The 11,356-nt window shown below is 62.4% G+C and overlaps 2 protein-coding genes across 4 annotated transcripts in view; one reads left to right on the forward strand and one right to left on the reverse strand.

Moving 5' to 3' along the window:
• The window catches only part of LSP1 (lymphocyte specific protein 1), a 35,996-nt gene extending 25,540 nt beyond the window's left edge, over positions 1 to 10,456 (forward strand). For 2 of the 3 annotated variants that reach the window (XM_025878275.2, XM_073883327.1), the window contains exons 3-11: positions 1,033 to 1,200; positions 2,962 to 3,157; positions 3,490 to 3,582; positions 3,850 to 3,893; positions 4,065 to 4,146; positions 5,213 to 5,347; positions 5,690 to 5,767; positions 5,907 to 6,012; positions 10,004 to 10,456. In XM_025878275.2, the coding sequence (XP_025734060.1) occupies positions 1,033 to 1,200; positions 2,962 to 3,157; positions 3,490 to 3,582; positions 3,850 to 3,893; positions 4,065 to 4,146; positions 5,213 to 5,347; positions 5,690 to 5,767; positions 5,907 to 5,999 (889 nt within the window). In that variant the 3' untranslated portion in view covers positions 6,000 to 6,012; positions 10,004 to 10,456. The remainder of the gene's footprint in view (positions 1 to 1,032; positions 1,201 to 2,961; positions 3,158 to 3,489; positions 3,583 to 3,849; positions 3,894 to 4,064; positions 4,147 to 5,212; positions 5,348 to 5,689; positions 5,768 to 5,906; positions 6,013 to 10,003) is intronic. The other variant, XM_025878276.2, reaches the window with a different exon arrangement.
• Positions 7,500 to 8,870, reverse strand: PRR33 (proline rich 33). The gene has a single exon (XM_073883326.1). It carries the CDS (start codon positions 8,868 to 8,870, stop codon positions 7,500 to 7,502), a length of 1,371 nt encoding a protein of 456 aa, XP_073739427.1.
• Positions 10,457 to 11,356: the final 900 nt, after the last annotated feature.

The raw sequence follows: 11,356 nt of genomic DNA on the forward strand, positions 1-11,356 counted from the left end.
GGCACCAGATCCCAGGCCTGCCGTGGGGGGGACGGGGTGCAGGGGCTTCCTGGGGAAGGAGCATGTCACCAGAGCCCTGGGGGCTCAGCTGAGGGGGCAGAGGGAGACACAACCCCACACACGGGGACCCCAGGGTGACAGAGGAGGCACGGCCCAGCAATCAGGGGGCCCTAGACTGAGGGGGGAGTACAGCCCCCCTCTCCGGGACCCTAGACTGATGGAGGGGGGCACAGCCCAGCTCCTGTGGGGCCTTAGACTGACGAGGGAGGCATAGCTCAGCTCTTCAGAGGCCCTAGACTGAAGGGGGAGACATCGTCCAGCTCTCAGGGGACCCTAGACTGATGGGAGGCACAACCCAGCTCTTGGGGGACCCTAGATTGATGGAGGAGGCGCAGCCTAGTTCTCAAGAGACCCTAGACTAATGGGGGAGGCATAGCCCAGCTCTCAGGGAAACCTAGCCTGATGGGGGAGGCATAGCCCAGCTCGAAAGAAACCCTAGATGGATGGGGGAGGCATAGCCTCGTTCTCAGAAGGCCCTAGACTGATGGGGGAGCACAGCCCAGCTCTCGGGGGATCCTAGACTGATGGAGGAGGCATAGCCCAACTCTCAAGAGGCACGGGGGAGGCATAGTTCAGTTCTCAGAAGGCCCTAGACTGATGGAGGAAGCATAGCCCGGCTCTGAGGGACCCTAGACTGATGGTAGAAGCACAACCCAGCTCTGGGGGAGCCCTGAACTGACGGGGGAGGCACAGCCCAGCTCTTTGGGAACCTCAGACTCATGAGGGAGATAGAGCCCTGTTCCTGGGGGGCCCTGGCTTAATAGGGTGAGACACAACCTTGGCCTCAGGCAGCTCCAGACTATGTGGGAGACAATGGGGAGGCTCAGCGCAGCCACAGGGTGCTGCCTCTGGCAGAAAGGGTCTCCCACCCCTGGAGCCCAGGGTCTGAGGAAGGGAGGAGGGGTGTGGGTAGTGTGTGTACGGCCCTTCATGGCCTGGCCCAGCTCTGAGCACCCTGTGCGGCTCTTTCAGCCTCAGCCTGAAGCCCTCAGAGGCTCCAGAACTGGACGAGGATGAGGGTTTCAGCGACTGGTCCCAGAAGCCGGAGCAGCAACGGCAGCACTGGGGGGCCGGGGAGACCTCCAGCTGCGGGGAGCCCCCTTGGGGCGAGAGTCCGGAGGGGCAGCAGGAGGCGGACAGGCAAGTGGGGGTCAACGTCTAGAGGCAGGGCTGCCAGGCAGGGGCTCTCTCCAAGCCCCCAATCGGTGCCTGAGAACCGGCCACCAGCCCCGCAAAATGCCCTGGAGCTGGGAGCAGGGGGAAGGGAGGAAGAGAACTAGACAGCAGGGCGGCGGGCCGAGGGGCTGCGGGGAGGGCTGGGGAGGAAATCTCATTCCTGGGCTCCCCAGGGCCCCTGGGCCCCGTCCAGACCAGCTGCGGCCCGGGCTGGGGTGTTGCCACGTCAGCACACATCTGCAGCCCACTTACGTAATGGAGGCTCTGCGCCCCTGCCGCCCGCCCGCCCCTTCCTCCCTCGGGGCTGGCTGATCTCCATTCCCACGGAGGGGAGCAGGTATTTCCAGATGTGCGGGCCTGTGAGCCGGCCTGGAGGGACAAGCTTTCCAGATGTGCAGACGTGTTTGCTGGTCTGAACCGGGCAGGCGGGGGTGGGGGCCGAAGCGCCCCTGGGGCCCAGGGATGGGATGGGGGTTGCGCCCGGAGCCTCACCCCCACCCCGATTCAGGGGTCTGAGTGCTCCCCACACCCTGCAGGCATGCTCAAGGCCCCCGACTGTGGACAGGGTCCAAGCTCTGCTCAGGAGCTTCAGGCTTGGGGGGCAGGGTCCCCCAGTTACCTTGAATGTCACCAGACCCATGTCTCTCCCCTCTCTGGGCCACCTCCCGGCCCTTCAAGGCCCCTCAGGAGCCTCGAGCTCTAGCTAAGACCCCTCCAATTCTCCCACCACCCTTTCTCTACCCTACAAGCAAGCTCCCACACCCTGGGAGCCAGCTGCCTGGCCGGCCCTCTGCCCACCGGTGCCCCTTCCAGGCCTCAGTTTCCCCCATCTGCCTTTGGGAGTCAGTGCACACTCTGCATGTCTAAAACGGATCTGGGGTCAGCAAGGCTGGCCTGTGCGCTGGCGTCCGGTGGCTTAGCCCTGCCGGCTCCCTCCCCTCTCCCGCCGGCCATGGGCCACAGCTGTCCCAACAGCAGGGGGCACTTTGGCTCTTCTGTCGAACCCTCCTGCGCTCCAGCAGCCCTCCTCCCTGCCCCACACCTGCCGAGTCCCGGTACCTGCCGCAGCTGAATGGGCCCTCTGTGCGCCTGCCGCTGCCTGGGACCGACCCACCTTGGGCGGTGGGTCTGGGTCTTGAGCTGGCACCAACACCAAGGGGCGTGAAATCATGGAAAATTCGAGAATTTCCCGTCTTACCCAGGTTCAGTCCTGCTCAAACACAGAGCCACGCTGGCTGACAGTAGGCAGCGATCCTCACTGTGACCTCTGCCCTGCCTTGTCCTCCAGCGGACCAGCCCCCAAACCACCCACAGGCCCTGCCCCACTCCTTCACAAAACCCTTCTTCCTCAGGCTCCTTGCCTCCCTCGCGGAGCAGGGCAGGAGCAAGTGGGGGCCACAGCCAGCAGGGGGGACACGGACAAGCATGATTTGAGCTGGGGCCTGGAGACCGGGTCCAGCCTCAGAGTGCAGGTGGCCCCCAGGCAAGAGAGAGCATCCTGAGCAGCAGAACTCTGGCAGTGGGCACCATTCACCAAGGGGCCCCAGGGACGGGGGGCTGGCTCTGAGGTCCTTGGACCCATTTCCCCAATGCGGCTGGGGTCTCAGGATTCCTTGGCGCTCAGCTGGTGTTTCAGGTGGAGAAACTGAGGTTTGGAAACGGGAAGGGACTTGAGGCAAGCAACTGAACGGCCTTCTGTGGGATTGCCTTCCTCTTCCTCCCCAGGTCCCACCAGCATGCCTGCAGGAGCCAGGATGGAAAGGAGCAGAGCCCAGCCAGTGTTTGCCTGGAGGCGCTGCGTCTGAGCCCCAGCTCAGAGCTCCAGGAGGGGCCGGCGACAGAGGAGACAGAGCCCAAGAGCCCAGAGGGGACCATGAAGGGCAGCCTGGGGCCAGCAGAAGCTGAGGAGGCAGATGAGCAGGTGGGGGTGGCTCCCCTTGGGGTGGGCACACTCGAACCGCTGGGCTGGGTCTGTGTCTGCTGACTGCATGTTCTATGAGCCTTGCTGGGCCGGCTTAAAGGGGGAACCGCCCCACCCCCAGACTCTAGCACCCGCATTCTCAGAGGGTGGAGGGGCTTGCTGACCCTGGGATCAAGTGAGAACTGCAGAGAATTCGAGAACCAGAGCATGTCAGGGCTGGAAAGGGCCTGAGGCCCAGGGAGGGGAAGATGTTTGATCCAACAAGTCCTGGATGGGGCAGGAGGGGTGCAAAGGGGGTGCTCATCGTACAACCTCAGATGTTCTGTTTCTAGCACCAGGAACGCCAGCAGCCCAGGACACCCAGCCCCCTGGTCTTGGAGGGCGCTACTGAGCAGGGCTCGCCTCCCCTGAGCCCCAGCACCAAAGTAGGTCAAGCCCCAGAGCCTGCTGCCTTTTCCTCTTTCCCAGAATCACGACCAAATGACAGCCCCAGAGAGGCAGCCACACGTCACCTCCAGGAATAGGGAGCACCTCCTGCTCTTTCTCTGCTATTCCCCCAAGCCCAGCACTCAGCCCAACCCTGAGAAATGGATCGTGGAAGGCTGGATTGGTGGACGGGAGCCACTGGGGCAATGGGGGGGGGCTGGTGTGGGCTCTGGCTGAAGGCTCACATCTCGGCTTGCTCTCCGCAGCTCATCGACAGAACCGAGTCCCTGAACCGCTCCGTCAAGAAGAGGTGTGCCTGCTCTTTTCCAGACTAGGACTCAGGGTTCCCCAAGAGAGGGTTGAAGAGAGGGGTCTGGGGGCCAGAGATCCAGGGGCCTGAGGGAGATCTGGTAGGGGCTTGCGGTGGGGTGTACAAGCCAAGTGAGAGAGCATGGGGTGTGACCCTTCTCCTACCCTCCAGTAACAGTGTGAAGAAGTCCCAGCCAGCACTGCCCATCTCCAAGATTGATGAGCGGCTGGAGCAGTACACCCAGGCCATCGAGGTATGCTTTAGGCCTCTCCTCTTCTGCTGGGTCCCTCCTCCATTCATGCACCCATTGTCCCATGCAACCAAGACCCCTCCATCCAACCAATACCCCTCCACTCAACCAAGAGCCCTCCATCCAGCCTGCACCTTCCATCCGACAAATACCCTTCCATCTAGCCAAGACCACTCCGTCTAATCAATACCCCTCCACCCAACCAAGAGCCCTCCATCCAACCAATACCCTTCCATCCAACCAAGACCCCTCTATCTAACCAATGCTCCTCCATCCTACAAGTGTCCTTCCTTACAAACAACACTCCTCCAGCCAACCACCACTCATTCAAACCTACACCCCTCCATTCAGCCAACACCCTCTCATCTCACCTATATTCTTTTTTTAAAAAGACTTTATTGATTTATTTGGGAGAGAGCGAGAGAGAGCGACCACATGAGTGGGGGGAGGGGCAGAGGGAGAAGGAGAAACAGACTCCCCGCTGAGCAGGGAGCCCGACGCAGGACTCGATCTCAGGATTCTGAGACCATGACCTGAGCCCAAGACAGATGCTTAACTCACTGAGCCACCCAAGTGCCCTCAGGATTCTGAGACCATGACCTGAGCCAAAGGCAGATGCTTAACTCACTGAGCCACCCAAGTGCCCTAACCTATATTCTTATATCCATCAATCACCCCTCCATCCAACCACTACTTATTCCAACCTACATTCCTCCATGCAGCCAAAACCCCTCCATCCTCCTAATACCCCTCTCTCCAACCTACACCCCTCCATTCTACCCATGCTCCTCCAGCCCTGTGCCGTGAGCAGCATGACAGCACCATATCTGTCTCTAACCCCACCATGTCACCTGTGCTTTTCGGATTAAAAGAATGTTTCACAAGTACTCCAAATGGAGGAACATGCGTTTTTTTCAGAGTGCCCTGCTCTAGCCCTTCACTGGGAAAGCACTCCTATGGAAATACAGAGATATAGAGGAAATCGTCTATGTGTTGGAGGGTCTCCCACTGGCCTCTCTAACATGTCCCATGTGGCTGTTCACTAAAGTGGGCTCTTTCTCCTCTGCAGACTGCTGGCCGGACCTCCAAGCTAACCCGCCAGCCCTCCATTGAGCTGCCCAGCATGGCCGTGGCAAGCACCAAGAGCCGGTGGGAGACAGGAGAGGTGCAGGCTCAGTCCACTGCCAAGGCCCCCTCCTGCAAGGTAGGATTCATCCCAGGGTGAGTCGGGGTTCCCTTGCTAAGACAAGTATGAGACCGTCCAGGCTGAAGTGTGGGTAGACAGAGCACTGGGACATTTGGGGGGTGGCATTCACCACGCTGGCCCCCAGAGTGGAAGGTCATATGGGGCAACTGGTTGGCCCAGGGCAGGCAGATGGTGCCACCTTCCCTTTCCTACCTCCTCCCCTGGGCTCTCACATAAGGAAGCAGGTGGGCAGGCCTAGGCCCCGGTCAGGAAAGCCCAGGCAGGAGGGAGAGGACCAGCACTTCGAATCCTCCATAGTCGAGGGTCTACACCCGTAACATGTCCTTCCTCTGCCCCCAGGATATTGTGGCTGGAGACATGAGCAAGAAAAGCCTCTGGGAGCAGAAAGGAGGCTCCAAGACATCATCGACAGTTAAGGTAGGGTGTAAATGTGGTTGATGTAAAGGGGCAGGTCCAGCAGTTGAGAGCAAAGAGGGGCCGTCCTCAGTGCATCTGGGAGGGCTCCTCAGAGGCAGCATCGCCTGCTCTCACCTTTGCTCTTGGTCTCCTTCCCCAGCAGAGCACCCCATCTGGAAAGAGGTACAAGTTCGTGGCCACCGGACATGGGAAGTATGAGAAGGTGCTCGTGGACGAGGGCTCGGGGCCCTAGGCAGCCCTTCCTGGTGAGTCCAGGGCAGTGGCCCGAGCATGAGGCGTCATGTGGTGGGAATGTGGTGGCGTGGACAGGGCCTGCTTGTTACAGGCTGCCAGGGCGGCCTCGGAGCTGGCCGCAACCTAGGCTTGGCTCGGTCTCCCTGCCCTACAGACTCCCCTGAACAAGCCCCTTCTTACACCGCGTGCGACTGCTTTTCTCCCACGGCTGGCTTCAGCTTTATACGGCTCTACTGTGCAAGGCAGCTCGAACCTCCTTCTGGGAGGCGGGTGAGCTCATCCTGACCACTGCAGGACTAGCGTCAGAGGAAGTGGACGGGGAGGGGTCCTGGGAGCTTGGGTCTGTGTCTTCGAGGGGCCAGAGCCTTGGTCTCGCGCTCCCATCAGGGGTCCGCTCCAGTCCCCACCACCCTGCCCATCACAGGTGAAGGAACATGGTCCGCTGCCGCAGTTAGACACACTTTATTAGTAGCCTGGGTCCCAGGGTCCACTTCCAGCACCCATTACGCCTTGGGTGACGCAGCTGGCCGCCTGCTGGCCTCTTCTCCCTCCGGAGAAGGTGCCTGCTCCCCGGCATCGCCATGTCCCTGTCCCATCGCTGCTGACCCCATCAGAGCCCTGGCCCTCCCCCTGGGTCAGACCCCAGCTGACTGCAGACTGGGGGCCCCAGAGCTGCGTGAGGCCTGGGGTGCCCTTCCCTCCCTCACCCCCTCCGCTGGGCGCCCCTCCTGCCCCAGGACTGAGGACACCCTCCTCACCTAGCCACTGAAGCTGGGTCCCGACTGATGGTGAGACCCTCCCCCTATCTCCTGGCAGCGCGCCCCTGTCATGCTTTGCCCCCTGGGTGAGAGAAACTGAGGTGAGCAAGAAAAGGGACGAGGCATGGGGTCCGGCTCCCCGAAATGTCAGTCAAACCACTGAGGTAGCTACGGGTGCCGACCGACCACCGAACCACCCTGCACAGCCAGCATAAGTCTGTCCCCAGTCTTTCACGGCGGGCGGGGGCCGGGGGGGCACCGCAGAGCCTACAGCCCCAGCGTCCTCCCCACCCTGTCGAGCCTCAGAGTTCATGTCATGCTCAGAGGCCCTCCCTGCCTGCCTGCAGCCCCTCAGGAGCCCCGGTGCACCGCTGCACCTCTTTGCCCTGGGTCCCAGGCCGAGGGCCGGCCCGTGCGAGGTGGACTCACCCGCCCCCCTCCATAGCTGTGGTGTGTGCTCTCCTTCCCACGCAATCCTTTGCCCCGTCAACCTCCACATTCTACCCCCGTGCAGGCCCCTCCTCTGGAATCGGCCTCCTCCCCCGCCCCACCTGCCCCCGGCCTCATCCCCGCCCCCACCGCAGTCCTTCAAGCTGCCGCCCACCCAACCCGGCCCCTCCTGGCCGCCCAGCATCCGCCTGGCCCTGGTGTCCTCTTCAGCGGCCGTGGCCTCCCAGATGGACCCCCTGTCCCTCCTCTGTCCACACCGTGGTCCTGGGCCCCGGTGCCGTCCAGGCCATTCACTGGAGCCTCCAGCCGGCCGCCGTCCGGTTGAAGTTCTTGGGCTTGGGGTTCAGGTCCAGGACAGAGGAGTGGACTGTGGGAGGGGGCCGGGTGGCTGCCTCCTGCAGCTTCCGAGCGTTGAATCGTGGCCTGCACAGGAAGGGCAAGCTGCTCAGGCCAGCCAGGGTACAAGCCCCGTCCCTGGGCCCGGCCGGGCCGCTTTGGGACTTGGCCACTGACATGCGATACAGCACAGCATTCCACATCCTGGAGGCCCGGGAGGCTGGGGGCCGGGACACTGGGCCCACGGGGGCTGTCACCTCCTGCTCCCCGCGCTCTGGGCTCTGCTCTGGTCCCGGGAATGGGGACGCTTCTGCCTCCTCCATCAGCTGCTTCTTGAGGCGCGTCCAGCCACTGAGCTGGGGCTTGGGTGCAACTCTGGGGACAAGGCATGGGTGTGGACCTGAGAGTGGGGCAGGGGATGGGGCTCCACAGGGTCTGGAGACCAGTTCAGCCGCAGTGGCAGGGCCAGACACAGGGGGCTCCTCCAAGGGCTCAGCTTCAGGGCCCTCAGAGGCTGGCCTGTGAGGCGAGGGTGCCGGTGAGCAGTAGGTGGAGGCGATGGGCACCACAACCTGAGTGCTGGCCTCTCTGGGCACTGAGACCTCAGAGCCTGGGAGCGGCCTGGGCACAGGGGGTGCCTCAGGCCAGGGACTGGCAGCCTGGGCCTCAGTGGGCAGTGAGCGGACGTGGGCCATGGGAACCAGGGGCTGGGCCCCAGGAGGGCACAGGGCTGTGTCTTGGTCCTGCCTCCCGGGTCCCCCATCTGGGGCCGTCTGGAGGGGCTCAGGGGTCCTGGCCTGTGGGGGTGGCACTAGCCGGATGTGCACCTGGCTGACGTGGGTGACCCCTGCTGTGGGGGCTGAGACCTGTGTGAAGCCACTGGGGGACCGGGCGGGGTCTGGGGCCGGGGTCGTGAGCTGGGGCCCTGTGGCCTTGAAGTGAGCGGCCAGGCTCCTGCGCTGGGTGAAGCTGAAGGGGAATATGGACTTCTGCAGGGGTGGTGCCACGTGGTGGATGATGGAGCTGTGGGGGGAGTGGGACAGGGCGGCCACAGGGCGCGGGGCCTCCGCGGGACGCGGGGCCTCCGTGGAGCGTGGGGCCTCCGCTGGGCGCAGGACCGTGGGCTCCTGGTCATGGCTGGCCTCGCTCACAGGGGACAGGGAAGTGCGGAAAGCCCCCAGTGGCACAGGCGGCCCTGTCATCTTCTTCCGGGCGGCCTTCCTCAGAAGTTTCTGCAGACGCACGTTGTCCTTCCCTGGCTTGGGCAGCAGGGGCGGTGGGGGTCCAGAGGGCCCCTGGGGGCACAGGCCAGCCACGATGAGCATTGTCGCACCCTGGGGAGGAGAGGGACAGCCATCAGGTTAGCTCTCAGCCCTGCCAGCACTCCTCCCGCAGGGGCACGTGGTTTCCCCATCATGTGGGAGGACCTGAGGCCAAGGGGTCACCACCTGACCATCAGAAGCTCTGCTTCCCGAGCACTTGGCACCTGCCAGGTGCGTCCCTGGCAAATCTGTCTGTACAGCAACTCGGCAGGGTGGCTCCACCTCTGGCTGGCTTAGAAAGGAGTCCACCCAGGCCTGAGCCCCTCAGTGGGTGATGGACGAGGGTGCCACCCGGGTGCACAGCCTGGGCCGTGAGACCCGTGGGCAAGCTCCAAGGGGGAGGCACGTGCTGGGCCAGCGGCCCACCAGGGCAGGAAGAGCGCCTGCCCGCAGACGCGTGAGGGGCGCCGTGCCGTCGCCAGTCTGACCACAGGCTCGTCCACTGTGAGCCAGCGGTAAGGGTGGCGGCCAGAGGCTCAGGAAAGCTGAGGCTGCATCATCAGAGGTAGATTGGCCGGGAGGTGGGAGCAATTTTCGCTGAGCTACGCTAAATGGGATATTCCCGCAGACATCCTGGCTGGGGTGGTCCTGGCCAAGCCGCCCGCCCTGGTTTCTGGGCGCCACGTGCTTGCAAGGACTTTGACAAATGGCGTCTGGGCCAAGCCAGAGGCCGGCCGGTTTGTGGGAGGAAGGAGGCCTGGAGCTGCTGCCCTGTGGAGGCTGGCTCTGTCAGGCAGGAGTGGATCTGCCTGGGGAGGGGCCTGAGGGGTCTGCCCGGGGCTCACTCTTGGCTGTGCCTGCTTCTGGGGGCCCAGGACCCCAGGAACCACGGGAATGCCAGGTCTAGCTCTGGGGCTGCCAGGCTAGCAGGCAAGCAGGCAATGGGCAGAAACCCCTCCACCAGGAGTCATGCAAAGGCCCACGGCCCCGGGGCCCAGCGTCGGGAAAGCAGGCTTCCACCGTGGAAGCAGACACAGGGTTTCGATGGCTGGAACAGGGAGGCTGCCCCTGGGGGGAGGGGGGAGTGTAGGTAGGGCGAGGGTGGCCTTCGGAGACAGACTGGAAGCACGGAGGGCAGGGCAGGTAGCCCCTCCCCAGACCGCAGCCTCATGCTCCCACCCACGCCTGTGTTTCAGCTCTCCTGAGACTACGGGTGCCTCTGGCAGCAACCTCCACGCTCGAGGGGGAGAGTCCAGCCTGATGCCCACCCTGGCCCTGCCATGGGAGCCACTGCCATGACCTGCTTGGCCTGCCCGCACCCCTCCATCATCCAGCACAATCGCCACCTCTCTGCTCCTCGACCCCCTTGACCTCTCTCCCCTCCCACTCTCTGACCCCCCACTCTGCCTCTCATGGCAGGGGCAGGAAAGGGACTGTCACTGGTGATTGACCCAAGGGGCCACCCCCACAGAGGCCAAGGCTTCCCAAGGAAGGCCCAGGCCGGGCAGAGAGAGAACACCTGCTGGGGAACCTCCAGATCAAGAGACAGTGAATCCTGCACCACGTTCTCAGACCCTGCCCCGCCCCCCTCCAACCCCTGCTTGCAGCCTCCTCCTTCTAGTGCAATAAAGCTCCTCGTATGTTCCAAATTCTCGTTCTGTGTTCACTAACTGGGGGAGCAACAAGGGAGCAGTGCCAACCCAGTTGGAAATCCCTCCCTACCCACACTGGACAGTGGTAGCAGCCAGGTCTCTGGCCTCCAGAATCAGATAGCGTTCGGTCCCATGGCCTTCTGCAGTGTTAGACTCTGCAATCTGAGGTGTATGGTGGCTTAAGTTGGGGTGCAGTTGACGGGTGAGGTCCGGTCTTCTTCCAGAACATCTGTGATGCTACCCTCCCCTTGAATGGCCTGATTAAACTTTACTGCCCTTGAAACAGTGTGCTTTTCTGGTCTTTAACCCTAGACTGTGCCACCCCCTGAAAACAACACACCCCCTTGGGCTTATCCCCCATCCTAGCACCTGGGAGATACTCAGTGAAGATTTGGCAGATGGACAGATGTAGATGATGGACGATGGGTGGGTGGAGACGGATGGGTGGATGGATGGATGGGTGGAAGGGTGGGTAGGTGGATGGGCGGAGGGATGATAGATGGAAGGGTGGATGGACAGATATAGATGATGGATGATTAGTGAAGGGGTAGAGGGATGGATGGATGGATGGATAGATAGATGGATGGGTAGATAGATGGATGGGTGGATGGATGGATGGATGGAAGAATGGGTGGAGGATGGATGGGTAGATGGATGGATGGATGGATGGATGGATGGGTGGGTGGGTGGAAGTGTTGGTGGGTGGATGGGTAGAGGGATGATAGATGGGTGGGTAGATGGATGGGTGGAAGGATGGATGAATGGGTAGATGGATGGATGGATGGATGGATAGATGGAAGGGTGGATGGATGGATGGATGGATGGTTGAAGGAGTGGAAGGATGGATGGATAGATGGAAGCATCAGTGGCTGGATGGGTGGAGGGATGATAGATGGA

The sequence above is a fragment of the Callorhinus ursinus genome, unplaced genomic scaffold (genome assembly GCF_003265705.2).
Source record: "Callorhinus ursinus isolate GAN/ISIS: 27379988/994484 unplaced genomic scaffold, GSC_fseal_2.0 scaffold51, whole genome shotgun sequence".
In the NCBI taxonomy this organism is placed as follows: domain Eukaryota; kingdom Metazoa; phylum Chordata; class Mammalia; order Carnivora; family Otariidae; genus Callorhinus; species Callorhinus ursinus.